At 37.6% G+C, this 25,006-nt stretch overlaps 1 protein-coding gene across 1 annotated transcript in view; it reads left to right on the plus strand.

Moving 5' to 3' along the window:
- The window catches only part of TMEM131 (transmembrane protein 131), a 239,896-nt gene that overhangs the window by 76,844 nt on the left and 138,046 nt on the right, over nucleotides 1-25,006 (plus strand). Inside the window, exon 3 of the mRNA XM_003983920.6 lies at nucleotides 17,675-17,715. Within this exon, the coding sequence (XP_003983969.2) occupies nucleotides 17,675-17,715 (41 nt within the window). The remainder of the gene's footprint in view (nucleotides 1-17,674; nucleotides 17,716-25,006) is intronic.

The following is a 25,006-nucleotide window of genomic DNA, read 5'->3' on the forward strand; positions in this document are numbered from 1 at the left end:
GTGGCCAAAATGAACAAATCAGGAGACTATAGATGCTGGAGAGGATGTGGAGAAACAGGAACCCTCTTGCACTGTTGGTGGGAATGCAAATTGGTGCAGCCACTCTGGAAAACAGTGTGGAGGTTCCTCAAAAAATTAAAAATAGACCTACCCTATGACCCAGCAATAGCACTGCTAGGAATTTACCCAAGGGATACAGGAGTACTGATACATAGGGGCACTTGTACCCCAATGTTTATAGCAGCACTCTCAACAATAGCCAAATTGTGGAAAGAGCCTAAATGTCCATCAACTGATGAATGGATAAAGAAATTGTGGTTTATATACACAATGGAGTACTATGTGGCAATGAGAAAGAATGAAATATGGTCCTTTGCAGCAACATGGATGGAACTGGAGAGTGTGATGCTAAGTGAAATAAGCCATACAGAGAAAGACAGATACCATATGGTTTCACTCTTATGTGGATCCTGAGAAACTTAACAGAAACCCATGGGGGAGGGGAAGGGAAAAAAAAAAAGAGGTTAGAGTGGGAGAGAGAGCCAAAGCATAAGAGACTCTTAAAAACTGAGAACAAACTGAGGGTTGATGGGGGGTGGGAGGGAGGGGTGGTTGGGTGATGGGTATGGAGGAGGGCACCTTTTGGGATGAGCACTGGGTGTTGTATGGAAACCAATTTGACAATAAACTTCATGTATTAAAAAAAAAGAAAGTAAACTTGCATTGAGTTAAGTCAAAAAAAATAAAGATTGGGGCAACAATAGACAATCAAAATATATGAAGCAAAAGTGACAGAAAGGAGAAATAATTTCAGATAATATCTGTAGACTTCAATATTCCACTCTCACAAGTGGCTAGAAAAACCAGACAGAAGATAAGGAAATAGAAGACTTAATACAATAAAACAAATAGATCTAATGCACATATATACAACATTCTATCCAATAACAGAAGCACACACATTCTTTACAAGTGCATGTGGGACCTGTTTCAGGACAGATCATGAGGGGCCACCATTAGGTCTCAGTATTTTTTTTTTAATTCAAGTACAGTTAATATACAGTGTTATATTAGTTTCAGGTATTACAATATAATGATTAAACAATCCCATACATTTTTCAGTGTGCATCAAAGAAAGTGTACTCTTGGGGCGCCTGGGTAGCTCAGTCAGTTAAGTGTCCAACTTTTGGATCATGTCATGATCTCGCAGTTTATGAGTTCAAGCCCCGTGTTAGGCTCTGTGCTGACAGCTCAGAACCTGAGCCTGCTTCTGATTCTGTGTCTTTCTCTCTCTCTGCCCCTCCCCCACTCACATGCTGTCTCTCTGTCTCTCACACAAATAAATAAACAAAAAAAAAAAAAAAAAAAGAAAAGTATCCTCTTAATCCCCTTTTTCTATTTCACCCATCCCACCCACCCACCTCCCATCTGGCCACCAGTAGTGTTTTCTGTATTTAAGTATTTGGTTTTGTTTGTTTCTTTTGTTTGTTTGTTTTGTTTCTTAAGTCCCACATATCAGTGAAACCATGTGGTATTTATCTTTCTCAGTCTAACTCATGTCATTTAGCATTATAACCCTCTAGTCCATGCATTTTGTTGCAGATGGCAAGATTTCATTCTTTTTTATGGCTCAGTAATAGTCTATTGTATATACATACCACATTTTCTTTGTTCATCTATCCATGGACACTTAGATTGCTTCCATATCTTGGCTCATGTAAATAATGCTGCATTGAGCATAGGGATAAGTATATCTTTTTGAATTCGTGTTTTCGTATTCTTTGGGTAAATACCCAGCAGTGGAATTACTGAATCATATGGTAATTCTATTGTTAATTTTTTGAGGATCCTCCATACTGTTTTTCATGGTGGTAGAGCTAATTTGTATTCCCACCAACAATGCATGTACGTTTCTTTTTCCACATATGCTCACCAGCACTTGTTATTTCTTGTGTTTTTAATTTTAGCCATTTTAACAGGTGTAACATGATATCTCATTGTGGTTTTAATTTTCATTTCACTGATGATTAGTGATGTTGAGCATCTTTTCATTTGTCTGTTGGCCATCTGTATGTCTTTTTTTGGATAAATGTCTATTCAGGTCCTCTGCCCATTTTTAAATCAGATTTTGTTTTTTGTTTTTTTGGTGTTATATAAATTCTTTATATGTTTTGGATGTTTACGCCTTATTGCATATATCATTTGCACATATCTTCTCTCATTCAGTAGATTGCCTTTTCATTTTGTTGATGGTTTCCTTCACTGTGCAAAAGCTTTTTATTTTGGCGTAGTCCCAATAGTTTTGCTTTTGTTTCCCTTTCCTTAGGAGACAGACCTAGAAAAGTTTCCATGGCCAATGTCAAAGAAATTATTGCCTGTATTTTCTTCTAGGAGTTTTATAGTTTCTGGTATCAATTTAAGTCTTTAATCAATTTTGAGTTTATTTTTGTGTATGGCATAAGAAAGTGCTCCATTTCATTCTTTTGCATGTAACTGTCCAGTTTTCCCAGCACCATTTATTGAAGACACCATCATTTTCCCATTGTATATTCTTCCTTCTTTTGTTGTAGATTAATTGACAATAAAATCACAAGTTTACTTCTGGACTTTCTATTCTGTTCCATTGATCTATGTGTCCCATGCATGCGTGTGTGTGTGTGTGTGTGTGTGTGTGTGTGCACGCACGCTCACACATGCATGTGTGGCAGTACAACACTGATTTGATTAGTATAGCTTTGTAGTAGATCTTAAAATTTGGGATTGTGATACCACCAACTTTGTTCTTTTTTTTCAAGATTGCTTTGGCTATTCAGGGTCTCTTGTGTTCCCATACAAATGTTACTATTATTTGTCCTAATTCTGTGAAAAATGGTTTTGGTGTTTGATAGGGATTGCATTAAATCTGTAGATTGCTTTGGGTAGTTCTTTGGATATGTATGTATGTATGTATGTAGTATGGTATGGGTAGTAATTTTACAATATTAACTCTTCCAATCCGTGAACATGGAATATCTTTCCATTTGTTCATATCTTTAGCTTCTTTCATCAGTATTTTATAGTTTTCAGAGTACAGAACTTTTACCTCCTTGGTTAAGTTTATTTCTAAGTATTTTATTATTTGGAGTGCAATTGTAAATGGGATTTTTTTTTTTATTTCTCTTCCTGCCACTTCATTATTAGTATATAGAAATGCAATGTCTAGGGGCGCCTGGGTGGCGCAGTCGGTTCAGCGTCCGACTTCAGCCAGGTCACGATCTCGCGGTCCGTGAGTTCGAGCCCCGCGTCAGGCTCTGGGCTGATGGCTCAGAGCCTGGAGCCTGTTTCCGATTCTGTGTCTCCCTCTCTCTCTGCCCCTCCCCCGTTCATGCTCTGTCTCTCTCTGTCCCAAAAATAAATAAAAACGCTGAAAAAAAAAATTTAAAAAAAAAAAAGAAATGCAATGTCTATTAATTTTGTATCATGCAACTTCCATCAATTCATTAATCAGTTCTAGTAGGGTTTTGTTTTTGTTTTTATGAAGCCTTTAGGGTTTTCTGTATATAATATGTCATCTGCAAATAGTGAAAGTTTTACTTCTTCCTTACCAATTTGGATGTCTTTTATTTCTTTTTCTTATTTGATTCCTGTGGCTAGGACTTCCAGTAATATACTGAATAAAATAGGTAGAGTGGACATCCTTATCTTGTTCTTGACCTTACAAGAAAAGTCTCAGTTTTTTACCATTATGATGTTAGTTATGGGTTCTTCTTATATGGCCTTAATTATGTTGAGGTATATACCCTCTACACCTACTTTGTTGAGAGTTTTTATTATGAATGGATGTTGTACTTTGTCAGATGCTTTTTTTGCATCTGTTGAGATGATCATATAAATATTGAACCACTCTTGTATCCCAGCAATAAATCCCACTTGAGTATGGTGAATGATTTTTTTTTTATGTATTGTTGAATTCGGTTTGCTAATATTTTAGCAAGCCCAGTTGAGGGTTTTTGTATCTATATTCATCACAGATAGTGGCCTGTAATTTTCCTTTTTTGTAGTGTCTTTATCTGGGTTTGGTATCAGTGTAATGCTCGCCTTGTAGAATGAATTTGGAAGCTTTCCTACCTCTCCTATTTTTTGGAATATTTTGACAAGAATAGTTTAACCCTTCTTTAAATGTTTGGTAGAAGTCACCTACTGATGAATCTTTGTGGTCCTGCCTGGACTTTTGTTTGTTGGGAGTTTTTTTTAATACTAATTCAATTTCGTTGCTGGTAGTCCGTTCAAATTTTCTATTTCTTCCAGATTCAGTTTTGGAAACTTATGTTTCTAGAAATGTATCCATTTCTTCTAGGTTGCCCAATTTGTTGGCATATAGTTTTTCAAAATATTCTGTTGTAATCCTTTACATTTCTGTGGTTTCAGTTGTTATTTCTCCTCCTTCATTTCTTTTTTTTTTCTTTTTTAAAAGTTTATTTATATTGAGAGAAAGTGCGAATGGGGTGGGGCAGAAAGAGAGAGGGAGAGAGAGAATCCTAAGCAGGCTTTGTTTGAGCTGTCAACACAGAGCCCAGTGCAGGTCTGGAACTAAAAAACCTCAAGATGACGACCTGAGCTGAAGTCAAGCCAGATGCTTAACCAACTGAGACACCTAGGTGCCCCACTCCTCCTTCATTTCTGAGTTTATTTATTTGACTCCTCTCTCTCTCTCTCTCTCTCTCTCTCTCTCTCTCTCTCTCTCTCTCTTTTGGATGAGTCTCGGTAAAGGTTTATCATTGATGTTTGTCTTTTCAAAGAACCAACTCCTGGTTTCCTTGTTCTGTTCATTGTTTTTTAAGTCTCTTGTTTCATTTATTTCTGCTCTAATCTTCATTATTTCCTTCCTTCTGCTGGATTTTTTTCCCTCTTTTTCTAGCTCCTGTAGGTGTAGAGTTTTTAATTACTTGAGATTTTTCTTGCTTCTTAAGCTGGGGTTCTTTGCTGCATCCTAAAGATTTTGGACCATTGTGTTTTCATTTTCATTTATCTCCATGTATTTTTTTATTTCCTCTTTGATTTCTTGATTGAATCATTTATTGTATGTTACACATGGATATATAGCATGTTATTTACCCTCCATGTATTTGTGTTCTTTGCAGATATTTTTGTTGAGATTGATGTCTATTTTCATACTGTTGTGGTCAGAAAAGATGCATGGTATGATTTCAGTCTTTTTGAGTTTATTGAGGTTTGTTTGTGAACTAGCATGTCATTTATCTGGGATAATGTTCCTTGTGCACTTAAAAAGAATGTGTATTCTGCTTGGGGATGGAATGTTCTGAATATATCTGTTAGGTCCTCTGGCCCAATATGTCATTCAAAGCCATTGCTTCCTTGTTGATTTTCTGTCTGGATGATCTGTTCACTTTTCTAAAGTCCCCTACTATTACTGTAATACTGTCAGTTTCTATATGTCTGTTAATAGTTGCTTCATATACTTAGGTACTCTCATATTTGGTGCATAAATATTTACATTTGTTGTATTCTCTTGTTAAATTGTTTTATTTATCATTATGTAGCATCCTTCTTTTCTCTTGTTACGGTCTTTGTTTTAAAGTCCATTTTTTTTGTCAGGGAGCCCGGGTGGCTCAGTTGGTTAAGCGTCCAACTTCTGCTCAGGTCATGATCTTGCAGTGTGTGGGTTTCAAGCTCCACATCAGGCTCTGTGCTGACTGTGTGGAGCCTGCTTGGGATTCTCTCTCTCCCTCTCTCTCTGCCCCTCCCCGACTTGTGCTTTCTCTCTCTCCAAATAAATAAACTTAAAAAAATTTACCGTCCCTTTTTTTTGTGATAAAAGTGTGCTACTCCAGCTTTCTTTTTGTTTCATTTTGCATAGTACATATTTTTCCATCCCTTGACTTTCAATCTGCATGTTTCTTTAGGTCTGAGATGAGTCTCCCTTAGGCTGTATGTAGCAGGGTCTTGCTTTATTATCCATTCCATCACCCTGTGTCTTTTGATTGGATCATTCAGTGCATTCACATTCAGAGTAATTATCGATAGATATGGACTTGGGATTGCCATTTTGTCAACCGTTTTATGGTTGTATTTGTAGTTCTCTGTTACTTTCTTCTCTTGCTATCTTCCTTTGTTGTTTGATGGCTTTCTTTAGTGATATGCTTGGATTCCTTTTTATTTTTTGCATATCTATTACTGGCTTTTGATTTGTAGTTTCCATTAGGTTCATACATACATCTTATGCAGATAGCAGTCAATATTAAGTTGATGGTCACTTAGGTTTGAACTTATTTTAGAAACACTACATTTTTATTCCTCCACACCCATGTTCTATGTATATGATGTCATTTTCTCCAACCTTTTATTTTGTGAATCCTTTGACTAACTTTTATATATTTAACTGATTTCATTGTTTTTGTACTTTAATGTCTCTACTTTTTTTATAAGTGATAAATCTACTACTTTTATTATGTTTGCATTTACCTGTGAAATTTTTCCTTTCATAATTTGTTTCCTCCTGATTATGTACTTTTCTTTTCACTCAAGGAATTCCCTTTCATGTTTCTTGTCATGCTGGTTTAATGGTAAACTCCTTTAACTTTTGTTTGTCTAGGAACTCTTTCTCTCTCCTTCTATTCGGAATGATAGTTTTGCTGGGTAGGGTATTTTCAATTGCAGGCTTTTCCACTTTAGCACTTTTAATATATTATGCCACTCCCTTATGACCTGCAAAATTTCTACTGAAAAATCAACTGACAGCCTTATGGGGTTCCCCCTGTGTGTGACTGTTTTCTTTTCTCTTGCTGCTTTTAAAAGTCTCTTTATCACTACTTTTTGCCATTTTAATTACTATGTACCTTGGTATGGACCTCCTTTGGTTGATTTTGTTGGGGACTCTCTGTCCCTCCTGGATCAGAATACCTGTTTCCTTCCCCAGATTCAGAAAGTTTTCAGCTATTATTTCTTCAAATAAAATTCTTGCCCCTTTCTCTGTCTTCTCCTCAGATCCCTATAATGCAAATGTTATTATGCTTAATGACATCACTGAATTCCCCTAACCTATTCTCATTTTTTGCTCATCTTTTTTTCTTTTTGATCTTTCATCTTGTTTGCTTTCCATTACCTGTTGTCCAGCTCTCCAATCTGTTCTTCTGCCTCCTCTAAATATGCTATTGATATCCTCTAGTGTATTTTTAATTTCAATTATTGAGTTCTTCATCTCTGATTGGTTCTTTTTTATATTTTCTCTCTGTAATGAGTTCTCACAGAGATCCTCCACTCTTATCTCAAATCTAGTAAGTATCTTTATGACCATTACTTTGAATTCTTTGTTGAGCATATTGCTTGTCTCCATTTCATGTAACCCTTTTGGTGTGTTTTTGTCTTGTTCTTTCATTTGGGACATATTCCTGTGTCCTCATTTTGTCTAACTCTGTGTTAATTTCTATGTATTAGGAAAAATCTACCCTATCTCCTGATCTTGAAAGTAGTGGCCTTGAGAAGAGTACCTGTGGTGCCCTGTAGTGCAATGACCCACGTTCACCAGAACCATACACTTCAGGGGTGTCCCCTATGTGGGTTGTTTGTGTGTGTCCTGCCGTTGTGGCTGAGCAGCATTTGTTTTCAGTCCAGTTAGCTGCTGTTGTCCACTTTATCTGTTTGGGGTACAGTTTGGTCCCTGTGCTGTTAAGGAGCCAGTCTGGGGCTGCCTTGCACTTGTAGTTAGGTGATATCTAGTGGTCAGACCAGATGCCTGCCCTCCTCCAGTTTGCCTAGGCTACAGTTGCACGGAACTTCAGAGCTCTCTCTCTGTGGTGCCCCCCGAGAGGTTTTTATTGGTGGACAGGGCCAGCAGTCAGATCAGATGTCTACCCCCAGTTCATCTGCCAGGGCTGTAGTCAGACTGGTGTGTGTGGTTATCTTCCCCTCTCCCCAGAGGAGGAGTTACTTTGGAGTGGTACTGGTCCCTGCCAGGATTGCTTGCAAGAAGTGACAGCAGGAGCCACTTTGGAGGGACTTCTACTGAGTGGGGCAGGTTGGACGGGGCAGATCTGCAGGAGAATGCTGGTGTGTGGTGTTGCCGTCTTAGCAAATAGGCTGTTTTCACTGGCTCCCACAAGTGTCTAGCTATGTGAGGGGGTGGGGGATGGTACCCACCAGATCTTTTGTTCTTAAGGAAGTCTCCTAAAGATTCCTCCCCCTCCAGCACATGTTCTGATTTTAGTAAATAAATCACCTTCACATACACCCCCAGGCACTTTTCAGACTGCTGCTTCTATGATGTACTTCATGGAATTGTCATGTTGTCTCTTTAAAGGAAGGGACTCAGTTACCTAATGGCCTCTAGCTCTCCCAGACCTAGAGGTTGTGAAGTACCCAGAGTTAAGTTAAGCTCCAGTGATTGTAAAACTTGCAAAGTTAAGGCCCATTGGTTTTCTAAGCCAAATGTTATGAAATCTCATCTTCTTAGGGTAGGTCCTCCTGTCTGGGGTGCATGGTGTATAGTTTGCTTCTATCATTACTCCCTGCTTGTTGTGTCCCTCCCTCCTGCTTGTGGTTAGACTCGCTAGGAGATTGATTCCCAACCATGTTTCTGCCCTTCCCACTCTTTTCAGTTTGCCTCTTCTCTACAGTGAACTGTGGTGAGTCTGTTTTCCCAGCCCACATCATTTTCTGGGTTAGTTGCACTGATGTGGCTATTACCTAGGTGTGTCTGTGGGAAAGAGGTGAGCTTAGTTAGGATCCTCCTACTCTTCCCAGAAGTCTATTGAAGACTATTGAAGAATGCGCTTGAAGTGTTTATAAGATAGATATCATACAAAGTTTCTTCTCCAACCACAAGATGAACAGAAGGAAAACTGAAAAATTCAGAAATTTGTGGAAATTACACAAGGGAAGTTAGAAAATATAGATAGATAAATGAAAATGAAAATGCAGCACACCAGAAACTCATGACACACTAAAAGCTGTGGTAAGAAGGAAATTTATAGCTATAAACGCTTATGTTAAAAAACAAAAGGGGCACTTGGGTGGCTCAGTCATTTAAGCGTTCAACTTTTAATCTCAGCTCAGGTCTTGGTCTCAGGGTTTTGAGTTCTAGCCTTGCATTGGGCTCTGCACTGGACATGAAGCCTACCTAAAAAAATAAAAATAAAAACCCCAAACAATCTCAAATCAGTAACCTAACTTTATAATTTAAGGAATTAGAAAAATAAGAACAAACTAAACCCAAAGCTAGCAAAAGGAAGGAAGTAATAAAGATGAGAACAGAGATAAATGAACTAGAGAATAGGAAAAATAGGGAAAATAAATGAAACCAAAATTTGGTTCTGTGAAAATATCAACAAAATTGACAAAGTCTTACCTATGTGGATTAAGAATGAAAGAAGACCAAACTATTAAACTCAGAGATGAAATTGGGGATGTTACTATTGATTGTACAGAAATAAAAAGGATTATAGGAGAGTACCATGAGCAATTGTACACCACCAAATTGGGTAGCCTCAATTAAACGGACAAATTCTAAGAAACATACCAAGATTAAATCATAAAGAAATTTTAAAAAATCTGAATAGACCTATAAAAAGTAAGAAGATTCAATCAGTAATCAAAAATCTCCCAAAGAAGAAAACCCTATACCTAATGGCTTCATTGGTAAATTCCACAAAACATTTGAAAAACTGCCAATCCTTCTCAAACTTTTCCAAAAAATTTAGGAGGAAGGGAACATTTCCTAACTCATTTTATGACACCAGCATTACTCTGATACCAAAGCCAGTGCACTACAAGAAAGGAAAAGTACAGATCAATATCCTATATGAATATTGATACAAAGTCCTCAACAAAAGATTAGCAAACTGAATGTAGCAGCATATTAAAAGGATTATATACCATGTCAAAGCATGTAAGCAACTCAAGGGTCCGTTGAAAGATATATGGATAAACAAAATGAAGTTTACAACAGACCACTTTTTACATACAGTAGAACACTACTTTAAACAGGTAGAAAAGGTCAACATATGGTACAACATGGATGAACCTTCAGGACATACACTAAGTGAAATAAGTCAGTTACAAAAAGATAAATCCTGTATGGTTCTACTTATATGAAGTACTTAGACTAGTCAAAATGTAAACACAGAAAGTAGCATGATGCTTGCCAGGGCTGGAAGGAGGAGGGAATGGAAAGTTGTTTTATTGGGTATAGAGTTTCAGCTTTCCAAGATGAAAGGAGTTTTAGAGATACATGGTAGTAACGTCACACACTATGAATACCACCACTGAACTGTTATACCGTTAAAAATAGTTAAGATGGTTAAGTTTTACATTATGTGTATTTTACTATAATAATAAAAGGGAAAAACAAAAAACTGGTAGCAGGCTAGATTTGGCTTGTGGACTGTAAGATTATCAGCCTCTGTTCTAAATTTTCTTGGAAATGGCCTTACTCTTTTCTTAAGATAAAGGGAGAAGGAACTGTGATTTGGATGTATACAGAGTTATAAAAGTACTCATCTTTTTTTGTAAAGTAGTTCTTTTATAAAAGAAATATATTCTTGTAGAAAATATGGAAGATTTGGAAAAATAATAAATAACTACAGGTAATATTTACTGGATATTGTGGAGTGCCAGGCACTCTTTTAAATTCTTAAATACATGAGTTAGTCATTAATTTTATGATCATTTACCAGGAGGCATATTAAAGTATAGAGAGTTTAAGTAACTTAACCCAGTAAGTGCCTTGTAAGTGGTAAAGCTAGAATTCAAAACGAAGCTTTTGGACTCTAAAGCCTACATTCTGAACCACCATGCTCTAGAGTGGGGCTTGGGGTGTTATGCTTGTATCCCAGTACCAAATGTAATACAAGTTAATACTTTGATTTGTTTCCTTTCTATGATTTTCACTGCAAACATAGCTATGGTTTCTCATTTTACAATATAAACAACTAACTTTATGCCCAGAGCAGCTGTTTCTCATCATGTCAAGTCAGTTACCTGTTGCTGGAGCTGGGGACATGCATGGGACACAGGAAGGCCTTCATCGGAGGCTAACATCTGTGCAGCTCTTCACAGTTGACAGAAAGTCTCCTGACAGATTTCCCATGGTTGCTTGGCTAGGGCAAGCAGAGCTGCTTCTTTGTGTTTTTTTACTTCAAATTCTAAGTCTTCTCAGAACTGTCTGCTCTCCATCTCATGCCCATTTTTGACTCTGTACTCTCTTCACATTACCATTTCCTACCTTCTGTTTTAAAAATAAATGGTACAAAAAAAGTTAAATAACTGGCTCAAAAATAGCCTTAAAAACTAGGATCAAAGAACACTAAAAAATATTTATATAGTATTAAATATACAGACAGCCCTCATACCCTGTATACAGAAATTAGCTCAAAACTGATTGTAGATGTAAATATAAAACTATAAAACTTTTAGGAAAAAAAATTGGAGAAAAGTTTCAGGATATAGGGCTATGCAGAGTTCTTGACACCAAAGACACCAAAGTACAATCCGTAAAGGAAAAGCTGATAAATTAAAAGCTTGCTCTGCAAAAGGCCACATGAAGAAATTAAAAGCCAGACTATAGGCTAAGAAAATACTTGCAAACCATGTATCTGATAAAGGACCTCATTTTTAGAATATATAAGGAACTCTCAAAATTCAATAAAAAAAAAAAATCCAGATGGACTCAGCAAAGGACATGACCACACATTTTACTGAAAAGAACATACAGATGGCAAAGAAGACATTGAAAGCTGTTTGACCACATTGCCCACCCAGAAAATATAAATTAAACACAGAGAGGGAGGGGTGCCTGGGTGGCTCAGTCGGTTAAGAGTCCAACTTTGGCTCAGGTCATGATTTCACGGTTTGTGAGCTCGAGCCCCACATCGGGCTCTGTGCTGATAGCTCAGAGCCTGGAGCCTGCTTTGGATCTTGTGTTTCCCGCTCTCTCTGCCCCTCCCCTGCTTGTGTTCATTCTCATTCTCTCTCTCTCTCTCTCTCTCTCTCTCTCTCTCTCTCTCTCTCTCTCTCTCTCTCAAAAATAAAAATAAACACAGGGCGCCTGGGTGGCGCAGTCGGTTAAGCGTCCAACTTCAGCCAGGTCACGATCTCACGGTCCGTGAGTTTGAGCCCCGCGTCGGGCTCTGGGCTCATGATGGGTCAGAGCCTGGAGCCTGTTTCCGATTCTGTGTCTCCCTCTCTCTCTCTGCCCCTCCCCCGTTCATGCTCTGTCTCTCTCTCTGTCCCAAAAATAAATAAACGTTGAAAAAAAATTTAAAAAAAAATAAAAATAAATAAAAATAAACATTAAAAAAAAAAGAAGGAGGCAAACTATAAGAGACTCTTAAATACAGAGAACAAACTGAGGGTTGCTGGAAAGGAGGTGGTAGAGAGATGGGTTAAATAGGGTGATGGGCATTAAGGAGGGCACTTGTTGGGATGAGCACTGGGTGTTGTATGTAAATGATGAATCCCTAAATTCTTCTCCTAAAACCAATACTATCCTATATGTTAACTAACTTGAAACTGAACACACACACACACGCACGCACGCATGCACACAAAACCAGTAACACTGGAAGCTAAAACAGTATGGAGAAATGACGTAAAAATTCTGATAGAAATGATTTTGAATCTCAAATTATATACCCAACTGCTGTCATTCAAGCGTGAGAGTGGAATAAATATTTCCTGACACAAAAAGCATAAAAAAACCCCACAAATTCAACAAATCTTTTCATTGTAAGATTATTAATATTGTAACCCTTCTCTGTGTGCTTTTTTCCCTTTTCCCCTTTTTGGGGTATAGGGACATTTACCCTATTTTTGCCCATTGTTTGTCAACATTTCTGCATCATTTTGTATTAGGTATTTACAGTTTACAGTTGGGCTTTGGTTTTCTAACACAATCCTTTTGTCTTTTTTAACTAGATGAGTTTATCTCCTTTAATCATACTGTATATGTGTTTACTGCATCCAATTTTTATGTTTCCTTTTTTGTCTCTCTCTTGATTTAGGGGGTTAACTTTCAGATATACATTTAAATTATGTTTAACCTATTATTTCTCAAATTATTTCAAAAACAAAACAGTGTCTATTGTGATTTTTTACTTTCTCTCAATACTTAGGGTGTTTTGTTGGCATGTACTGAGATTTTTATTCTTTATTATAATTAAATGATTTTTCTATTTTGTGGCTTATACTTCAAAAACAACATTTACTTTCTGCTTTTCTAATCTTATTTCCACAGTTCCTTTACCGTGACCATCTGCCTATCTTTCACAAGACAGCTTCCTCATTTGCAATTCTTCATGAGTAATCTTGTTGGCCAGATTGTCTTCATGAAGATTTTTCCCCCTTAAGAAAGTGTACATGGGTGATAAACTTTCTGAGTTCCCTTTCGGTCAACTTCACATGAGAACCACAGAGTTTTGCATGTTCTAGAATTCTTAGGTTACGTTCTTTATTAAGGTATGAATGACAGACAATAACCTGTACATATTTAAAATGTACAGTTTGAAGAGTTTGAATATTTATACGCTTGTGAAACCATCCCTGCAATCAAGATAACGAACCTATCCATCACACCCAAAAGTTTACTTGTATCCCTTGGTAATCTGTCCATCCTTACCTCTGTCTCTAGGCAATCATTGATATAAATATATCAATTTATATTGTAAACTATTTTATATAAATGCAGTCACACAGAATGTACTTTGGGCGGGGGGTGCTCAGACTCCACATAATTGTTTTGAGATTCATCCATGTTGTGTGTATCATCAGTTTATTCTTTTTTTTCCTCAAATGTTACTTTCTGCTCTTTTAAAAATAATATATTTATTGTAAAACAATAAATGTTTAAGAAAAAAGGTTCCCAGTCTTTACTTTATTCTTTTTATTGCTGAGTAGTATTCCATTGTATAGATATACCACACTTCATTTATCCATTCACCTGTTGATGGAAATTTGGATTATACCAGTATTGACCTGCTATCAACATGCTATAAACATAAAGCTGCTGTAACCATTCATGTATAAGTGTTTTTCTTGTGTTTCCCTTGGGCAGATATCTAGGAGTTGAGTGGCATCATCATATGTTTAACTTTGTAAAAAATTGCCAAGCTTCGGGGCATCTGGGTGGCGCAGTCGGTTAAGTGTCTGGCTTTGGCTCAGATCTGATCTCACTGTTCATGAGTACAAGCCCCGCATTCAGGCTCTGTGCTGACAGCTCAGAGCCTGGAGTCTGCTTTAGATTCTGTCTCCCTCTCTCTCTGCTCCTCCCCCTGCTCACACTTTGTGTGTGTGTATGTCTCTCCCTCTCTCTCAAAAATAAATAAACGTTAAAAAAATTTTTTTTTTAATCACCAAGCTTCTTCTAGAGTGGTGATTTTATTTTACATTCTCACTGGCAGTGTAAGGAAATTCTAGTTGTTTCACATTCTCACCAACTCTTGTTATATTTTCAGTTTTGGATATTGTAATAGGTGTATAGTATATCATTACAATTTAAATTTGCTTTTCCTTAATAACATACTGAGCATCTTTTCATGCACTTAACTGACATTTGTATAATTGCTTATTTTTAAAAATTGTGTGGCTTTTATTATTCAGATTCACAAGTTCTTTATATGTTTATTATACAAGTCTTTCATCAAATATGTGATTTGCAAATATTTTCTCTCAGCATATGGTTTGCCTTTTCATTTTCATAACAATGTCATTTGGTGAGCATCTTAAAATTTTTGATGAAGTTCAGTATATCAGTTTTTTCCTTTTACAGTTAGTGTCTTTTTGTCCTGTTCATGAAATCTTTGTTTCCAAGATTGCAAAGATAATCTCCTGTGTTTTCTTGTTGAAGCTGTATGATTTTAATTTTTATGCTTAGATCTATGATCTGTATAAAAGTAATTGAATACATGGTATAACATAAGGATAAAGGCTTATTTTCCCTTACATAAGTTTGTCCAGTTGTTCCAGCACCATTTGCTAAAAAGATACATGTTTCTCCATTGAACTGCATTGATGCCTTTGTTGAAAATCTAATGTCTATAAATCTTTGAGTTCATTTTTGGCCTTTCTCCAGTTCCATTGATCTATTTGTGTATCTTTATGGCAGTACCACAATGTCTTCATTACTATAGCTTTTTTTTTTAAATTGTAGCAAAATATGCGTAACATAAAAATTATAATTTTAACTATTTTAATTGTGTAGTTCAGTGATACTGAGTACATTCATATTTGATTTTGTATCACTACCATCCTGCTCCAGAACTTTTTCATCATCCCAAACCTTAACTACTCTGTACTCAGTAAACAGTAACTCCTCATTCCCTTCACCCTAACTCTTGACAACCACCATTCTACTTTCTATCTCTATTTGACTTCTCTAAGTACCTCATATAAATAGGATCATGTAGTATTTGTCCTTTTGTGACTGATTTATTTAACTTAGTGTAAGTGTTGACTTTGTCTTCGAGGTTCATCCATGTCGTAGCATATGTCAGAATTTCCTTCGTTTTTCTTAAGACTGAATAGTGTTCTATTGTACATATAAACCACATGTTGTCCGTTTATCCATTGGTAGATACTTGGATTTCTTCCAACTTTATTGTGGACAATGCTGCTATATACATGGATGTCCACATATTTGTTTGATTCCCTGCTTTCTACTTTCAGTTCTTTGGGGTATATGCCCAGAAGTGGCATTGCTGGATCATGTGGTAATTCTGTGTTTAATTTTTTGAGGAACCACCGTACCATTTTCCATCGCAGCACCACATTTTACATTCCCATTAGTAGTGCATAGGGTACTGATAGCTCTATAGCCTTACCAGCATCTGTTATTTTCTGGTTTTTTGATAGTAGCTTTCCTGACGAGAGTGAAGTGGTATCTTATTGTAGTTTTGATTTGCATTTCCTTAATGATTAGTGATGTTGTGCATCTTTTCATAGGCCTGTTAGCCATTTGTATATGTTCTTTGGGGAAAGGTCTATCAAGTTGTCCACCATTTTTGAATCATGTTTGTTTGTTTGCTGTTTATCAGTAGCAAAGTTGAATTGTAATGGTTCTTTATGTATTTGTATATTAACCCTTTACCAGATATGTGATTTGCTCCCATCATTAAAATCTTCATAACGAAAAGTTAAACATACATAAAGTTTACTTATTTGAGAGAGAGTGTGTGCACAAGTGGGGAGGGGCAGAGAGAGAGGGAGAGAGAAAAAATGCCAAGGAGGCTCCGTGCTGTCAGTGCAGAGCCCAACACGGAGCTCGATCTCATGAACCATGAAATCAGGAGTTGGATGCTTAACTAATTGAGCCAGCCAGGCATCCTGAAAAGTTAGACATATTTTTAAGCACAGGAGATAGAAGAGATGAGAATGAATTACCTACTCCTGCAACGGTTATTAACATTTTGCCATATTTCCTTTATTATACACACATACTTCCATGCACATGCAAGTCATAATCCTGAAACAATTTAAAGAAATTTAAAGAAAATTACAGAATTTAAAGAAAAATACAGACATCCTGACACTTCACCTGCACCTGAGCTTTCACTTTCAAACAATAAAGATGTTTTCCCACATCTACCATATTTCCCCTGTATACATTTTTCAAAATACCATTTCAAAAGAATACGTATTAATGGGAAAAATAACACCACAATTCTACTGCTTTTTCTAGTTATAACATAGAAGCTAACTCCTTTTGGAATAAGTTCACTGACAGTATTCCTTAGGATTTTGGCATTTTCTCACATATCATTATTAAGAAGCTATCTTCATCAATTGCCTACCAACTTCTTGCTTTCTCTCTTGTCTTCCCCTTTATCCTCTCTACACTGCAGCCAGAATAGTATCCTTAAAACTTAAATCAGACCATGTCTGTCTCTGTCTCTCTTACTCCGACAGACCCCTTGTACTGCATTTAGGATAGAACATGTTCCAAATTTACCATGACTTCTTACCAGGACACAGCATGGTCTGACCCCTGCCCAGCCCAGCTCCATCCAATTTGACCTACTATCTGTTTCTTCAACATCCAGGCTCTTTCCTCAAGTAGGACTTCTGTGCATGTTGTTTTCTTCACTACCACACAGCCCTGCTTCCACACACAGCTCTTTTTTACACTTTATCACATTTAACATAAATATGATCTCTTCACACAGGCCTTTCCTCCCTCATGACATACTGAAGCACATCACCTATTTGTGCTCTTTCACAACAACCTTTCCAATATTTTCATAGTTCTTTCATATTTATTTAGTTTTAAAAGACTGTCTCCTCCTACCTCTGCCCCCACAACCTTCAGTTCCCTGATGACAGGAACCATGATACCCCAGCACCCATGACATAGCTGGTAAGCAGAGAGCAGTGAGAGGCACAAGTAACCTCACAAAGTGATTATAGACAGGGCTTTTTTCACAGGATATATTGGTTGGGCAAGCTTTTAAAAATCAATCACATTACATTGTATTATTTCCATGTGGTTTAAAATCTAATCCCCAATTATTCTCTCGTTTGAATTACATAATGTGGCAAATCATTTCATATAATTTAGGGATCAGGTTTAACCTGGAAATCTGAGTGAGTATAAGATCAAAGTTGAAACTACGGTATATTTTGGATGTTCTCTATGTCTGTAATATAAAGATTTGTTTTCAGTATTGTCATGGTTTTCTTCCTTTTACAGACTGAGACAACACTTGGACTCAGTTCGTATCAACAGAAAAGGTAAGGAAGGAATATATATATATATATATATATATATATATATATATATATATTATAATGTATAAAATTTTATGTATTTGATAAGATAATAACATAACTTCAGTTCTTTTTGGGGGATTCCAGCAATGCTATCCTTCTCTTGCACCAACTTTTTTGGTGAAGAAGGAAAAGCAACTTATAAATCACATTATATCATGTTATTTCAAGTACTGTGTATGGCAAACCAGGTTTAAATCTGGATTTGCAGGTGATATACTGCGTAGCCTTTCTCTTCCTTGTATACGAAACGGTGTTACCCTCAGTGAGGGGTGAAACGCCCCCTTGCTTCTTAGAGGATCAGCTTTGTAAGTCCCTGGTGACTTCTTGTGGCTATTGCTGCCTTTCATGGACCGACCCTTGCTACCCTCAGTTGTTACAGGGTGTCCGCCTGCAGGCCCCCGGAGGAGGAACTCAGAGCAGTGAAACTCAGTCTTGTGACTGAAAGAGAACACTTTTGAACCCAGTTCCTCTATGATAACAAACAAGGGAGTTATTTTACCCTAAGGTTTTATGAAAATATGTACATGCTTGTGAATTTGAAGATGTCTTCCTCACATCTGAATTCTTTGGTCTTTTGGTAGCTTTTCACATCTATTAGACAATGTAAAAGAAAGTTACTATCCTCATAACCTTTCCAGGCCAGAGGTTCTGCACCTGGTTTTTAAAGGACAACGTGAGCTATCTGTGAATTAGATAACCTTGAATGTCCTTAGGGCTAGTGAAGTGCAGATTGCATCAGCAAAGAACTTTATTTTGAGAGAGATATAGCACATATTAAGACTATATAAGTTTAACTTCATAAATAGCAAAATGAAGCTCCTTCAGTATTCACTGGTTTTGTTCTTTTCACTCTTTCATATCTGCAATAACGTGGCCCTATTTCCCCATTTTTGTCCATCTCCCTAATTTTATATATGCCCTGTTGAGACGGGCTCTACCCATGAACCCTGACCAAAGGATACACCCACTGCCTACAGTAAGATGTAGACTTCTCTGCTCTTATGATTATATAGCATAATGCCACTCTTCCATCCCTCTACCCCTTCCCAAATATCTTTGGCATAAGGATGGATTGTTTCTGGACTACTTCACATCTAGCCTGATGCTAGACTTGGCTGGGCTATCTAAGAACCTAGACTCTGACTCATTTAGAGCTAAACTGGTGGGAAGAAAAGCATGCCTGTTATCTTAGGCTTCTTCCATGATACTTTATTGCAGCAGTTAGGAAATTAGCTATGAAACTATATTGGCTACATTTATGAAGATGATGTTATTCATCCATGATCAAGATTTGGCTTTAAGGTATTTTCCTAATATAATGAAGAATTTACATCAATACATAATTATATTCTGATCTCATGTTCCACTTACCTATGATCTACATCTGCCTAACAAACTACCCAAACTTACTAGCGTAAAGCAATCATATTATTATGCTGTCAGACTCTGTAAAGAGTTGAGACAGAAAGAACACAGCAAAGATAGCTTGTCTCTGCTCCATGATGACTGGGGCCTCTGCTGGGGAGACTCCAGAGATAGAGGCCTGTTCACTTGCATAATGATGCTAGCTTGTTACCTGGGACCTCAGCTGGGCTGTCACCTAGAATGCCTACCTGTGGGCCCTTCTGCCTGGTCTTTTCACAAAGGCTTGTTTGGGCTCCCTCACAGGATTATAACTGGATTTCAAAAGAGAACATCTCACAGAGAACCCACTTTTGTTTTTTCAACCTGCCTTCTGAAGTCATAGTGTTACCTCTGTCAGATGTTGTTGTTCAGTCATTTAGGTGGTTCTTGATTCAAGACATGGCGGAAGTGGAGAGACATGGGGGTGAGGGATAAGGTGAGGGGAATGACCCCCCACTTACCTATAGCAGGAATATCAGATGATTTGCAGACATGTTTTAAAACTGTCACACTTTTGTTTTGAGCAAGATCATGAACTGGATAAACACTTGATTCAAACTGGTATGCATACCCTGTGGGTTTGAAACTGGATTAGGTACTAAACATATGTTTTAGTTCAGACTGCTGTAACAAAATACCACATAGACTGAGTGGCTTAAACAACTTTTATTTCTCACAGTTTTGGAGGCCTGGAAGTCCAAGATCAAGATGCCAGCAGATTTGGTTCCCTAGTGAGGGCTCTATTCTTGGCTTACAAGATGGCTACTGTCTCCCTTTATCCTCAGATGGCAAAGAGAGAGAATGGAAGCAGGCTCTCTGGTGTCATTTGTTTTGAAGGCACTAATGCCATCATGAGGGCCTCACTTTTGTGGCCTTCTCTAAACGAAATACCTCTCAAGATTTTCATATTGGAGGTTAGGGCTTCAGCATATGAATTGGGGTGGGGGATACCAATTCAGTCCATAACAACATACAGGTCTAAATTTATATTTTGAGCCTCATATCAACTAACTGAAAACTAAACTAAAGAACAGGGTTTATGAATCACGCTTAATAAGTCATTTTAAAACATTTGTGACATGGAAAAGCAAGTACAGTCTCCATACATATCAGGCATGTGATGATTAGAACATAGCTTCCACATTGAAGGGATTTAGCCATTTTTTAAAATATGTGACTTAGTGCTGCACAAATTAAACACTGCCAGAGCTCGAAGTAAGAATAACTTTAATGAACATGCATATGTAAAATAAAATGTGAATGAAAATACAAAATTGTGCAGTTGTAGAACAACAGACGTTGTAAATAAAATGTGTAGTTGTAGAACAACAGAAATTGTGATTTGTTTTCAGTTTAAAAACAAACTATTCTATAAAAGTGCCAGCATTTGGGTTTGAAAACTTGAGTAAAATGAAAGTTATCATATGATTAAGTATTCTAAGTACAGAAGACCCTATTAGATGGTCTTCTTGAGCCCCTCGTTTAACAGACGAGGAAGCTGAGACCCTTAGAACCGAAGGATATGCTGATGGGTAAAGTGGCAGTTTCATTAAAATTCATCATCTTGCCAGCCCCATGTTGCATTCACTCTCTTTGCATAGCAAGTATGGAATCCTTCAGTATTCCTTGGATTTTCTTTTTTAGCCAGTATTCATTCCTGGGAGTTTCTGAAAGTATCTGCTCCGTGCGGGGACGATGCACACAGCCCCTGCCTGCAGGCATCTTTGAAGGGCACTGAAGACACCCGTTCTGATGAGGTCATAAAGCATAGGTGTTGAAGTGACAAAACACAGCCTACTTTGTGGAAGAAAGCACGCTTGAGAAGGATGTTTATAATGGGTTTAATTGCAGGGATCAAGGTACATAAGGTACACGCATGTGCCTCACTTGCATCATCAGGCCCAGGTCATAGCTGAGGTCATAGCTTCTGACTCCAGAGTCTTGTCTCCATCTCTGGAGTGTGCCACGTCCACCATTCTCTCCTCAGGGACATGGTCAGTGTCCACTGAGCTTGAGAGATTGCTGGGAGGGACCCTTCGTCTTTTGACCTTCTGTAGTCATTTCTGCATCAATTTCTCACTTTTTCTCTTCCCCAGTTTTACAATCCACATGCTACCTGCTCTCTGGCTTTTTCAGTAAGCCAGTAGATTCAGCCCCATCCTTTCCCACATTGCTTGTACATGATCTCTTGAGTCAAAACTCTCATTCTGTAAGTGGAATTTAACCTGCCCCAGGGAAATTTGTATCATGAAAAGATCAGCTAATCAAATGATTCTGTAGCTAGTGCATTGTATGGCAGTACAACGGTAGATGCTAGCCTCTGGCTACCATTTCTTCCTCTCCTGCCTCTTCTTCTCCCTCCTCTCCCTCACCACACACCATTATCATCTGCATTAGTTTTGGGGGGTAGGCTTGGCTCCAAGGGCTTTCAGGACACTGCAGGGGAATGAACTACTGCTTTCACGACCTCAGGATTGTGGGAAGTAAAACCACGGAAAACAGAATTTTCCAGAATACTCTTTTTTTCTATTCCTCTCCTATGTTCCAGCTCATGCTTTCTAATTTGTTTTAATACAGTTATCAATTACATAATAATACTTTGTTTAAAAGTGAAAGCATGTGCTGCCTTTATGATACGATGGTGGAAAATGTGCATATAGTGTTCCATCAGTGTTTATTTGAGTTGAACACCACAATATTATAACGAGTACCAGTAATGATTTAATATTTTGCGACATGAGGCCATCCTTTATGGATGACTTTTCCTAGGATTGTGGAGCCCTGTGGTGGAAGATTAGGCATCAGAAGTCCTGAGTTCTCTGTTTACCAGCTGTGTGACCTTGAAAACAACTGTCTAACTGCTCTGAGCATGGCTCATTTGTAAACTGGGGAAGATTCTTTCTTTGCCTGATATATATATGATATAAGGTTATGCATTATTTGTTGTGAGGATCAAATGAAAATATTTGCTTGGGTAACAGTAGTTTATAAACTTTAAAATGTTATATGAATACAAGTTGTGGGTATTTGATAATTTGTTCAGTCATTCAGCAAACATTTGCTGGGATCCTTGCGTATGCTAGGCTTTGTTATAAGAACTGGTGACTCGGTAATTGTATCTGTTATCTATGGCCGTGTAATATAATAAACCTACCCCCAAACCTGGCAGCTTCAAACAGCAGACATGATTTATCTTTTCGCTTCTGGGAGTGAAGAATTTTGGAGCATCTTAGCAAAGTAGTTGTGGCTCAGGATCCTTCCTGACATGGCAATCAAAGTATCAACCAAAGCTGTAAGTCATCTGAAGGCCTGGGAGTGCTACATCCTCTTCAGGATGGTTCATTCATAGAACTCTTGCAAAAGGCCTTAGTTTTTGCTGGCTGTTGGCAGGAGGCCTTAGTTCTTCACCGTGTCGAACCCTCCATAGGCTTGCTTAAGTGTTGCTGCATCATGACAGCTGGTGACCCCAGAACAGGTGATGCAAGAGAAACAAGGAAGAAGCCACAGTGTCTTTTGTAATTGAGTCTTGGAGTCTCACTATCACTTCTGCCATATTCCATTCATAAGAGGTCACCTCCAAGGCCAGGGGAGTTATCAGAGAATCTTTGCACGTATTTTAAATCTGCTACAGTGCTGGATGGGCAAAATAGTCCAAGACTCCTGCGCTGGTATAGAGCATGTGTTCCAATGGGGAAACAGACAGTAAGTCACTAAATAAATAAACTCACCTAGAGTTTATTTGGAATAGGCAGGACTCCATTGCTTCTTAACTTTGGATGTTGAGGAAGGTTTCTCTGAAATGATGTTTAAGCTTACCTGGTGAAAGTCTTAGGGAAGAGCATTTCAGACACAGGAACAGTTAGTACAGAAGTCTTGCATTGGGGCAACACTAGTGTTAATATTGTTATCAGAGCTGAAAAATGTTAGTATATACAACTTAGTAAGAAGGATATGTGTGTGTGTGTGTGTGTGTGTGTGCGCGCGCGCGTGCGCACTTAATGTTCATAAGAAGAACCAGAGTCTTCTAATCTTTATGTTTTCTGGTATCTCTGGGAATTAAGCCAAAATATTGGGCTGGGAAATATTTTCCAAATTAAGGGTTGTTGGGATTCTTTAATGACTGTATAATTTGCTTATTACTGGGTACAACTGTTTTGGTTGCCTACAGTTAATGATAAGCTCTAGAAAATTGTAGTTAGATCCCAAACTTGGTAATATCTCAATGGCAGATAAAGTCTGCTAACACTTGCAGTTTTAAATTTTTAATTTTTTTGAAAAAGCTAAAGGGAATGTCCTTAAGCTGTTTTTTAAGATTTTATTTGGGTTTGTACTTTTATTTTCTAACTCTGGAGCTTTTAGCTGCACATGAAGTGACATATATGCAAAAAAAAAAAAAAGTACTACTTTGCATAAATCTTAAAGACTGTAGTAAATTGATAATAGGAAGTCAGCGTATCAGAAGTGAGCTTAAGTAAAGGTATGGTTCGCTTTGCATTAAATGCATCTTGCATTTGCAGATGTTGGTAAGCTCCTTTGAGTAGGCCAATTTACTTCACTTATTTTTTAAAAGTATCATATTACTCTCACCTTAAATACAAGTGTGACAGAATTGAGATTTCTGGAATGGTGGTGTGAGCAGCTTGGGGACTTCTCCCCATAAGAAGCATTTCTTAAGATGATTAAAATCTGCAAAAACAGAATATCTGGAGATTGATCAAAGGACTTACAATGAATTGAGAAATATTTATTCAACAAAATCTGTATCAACTTGGTGAGAGCAGTGGGAAGCCATAGTATTTAAGCTAGAGACTGCACCCATCACCCTGCAGCTCTGCCTTACTAAGAATTATTTCAGTGGGCTCAGCAGACAAATGGATGTTCCCCATCTCTCCCAGCTCACTGGGATGGAACAGTTATTCCAGTTGGATTTGGCCGCCAGCGAGCACTGGCAGATCTCATTTTCCATAAGCTTCATGCTATAGAGGCTTATTTTGAGTGGCTGGTGGTAATCAGGTGAAGTTTGTCTCTCCTCTACCCCATTCCCACAAATAAGGATGATCAGAATGGGCAGCTGGTGAAAAGAGCAGTCCCTTTTTCCTACACAGCCCTGTGTCCTGGGAGAGCATTTTCATTTTGCTCAGCAGCTGAGTGACAGGCCTCCTGTGCCCCAGCTTCCTAGGCAAAGGACTATTCTGGGTAGATTTAGCAGCCAGTGAGCCTAGGGATCAGTCTGACCAAAGATGTGCAAGACCTGTACTCTGACCTTAACTGAGAGTAATTAAAGAAAACCTACAAATAAGTGGAGAGAGAATACTGTCTTCATGGATAAGAAAACTCAATATTAAGGTGTCAGTTCTCCCCAAATTGATCTATATATTTCAATGCAATCCCGATCAAAATCCCCACAGTAGAGGTTGCCTATAATCTAACCAATTCTGAAATTCATATGGAAATGAAAGTAACTTAAAATAGTAATAATGTAATAGAATCCAGTACATTATTAAAGATTATTGAAGATGTAGAAAACCAATAAAATGACCCATAATCAAGAAAGAAAAAAAAAAAACAGACCTAGAAATGACAGAGATGATGGAAGTAGCATACAGGGAATTTAGTACATCTATTATACATGTTCAGTGATTTAAAGGAAAACATGAGAATAAGGAAAAATGGACATTATGAAAAAATAAATGGAACCTCTGGAGCTGAAAAATACAGTTTCTGAAGTAGAAAATTTCACTTACAGCAACATAGATGACATTAAAAAAAGAAAAAGTGAAATTGAAGACATAGTGATGGAAACAACCCAAACTGACGCACAGGAAGAAAAAATTACTGGAAAAAGAAT

Source organism: Felis catus, chromosome A3 (genome assembly GCF_018350175.1).
Source record: "Felis catus isolate Fca126 chromosome A3, F.catus_Fca126_mat1.0, whole genome shotgun sequence".
Taxonomy (NCBI): domain Eukaryota; kingdom Metazoa; phylum Chordata; class Mammalia; order Carnivora; family Felidae; genus Felis; species Felis catus.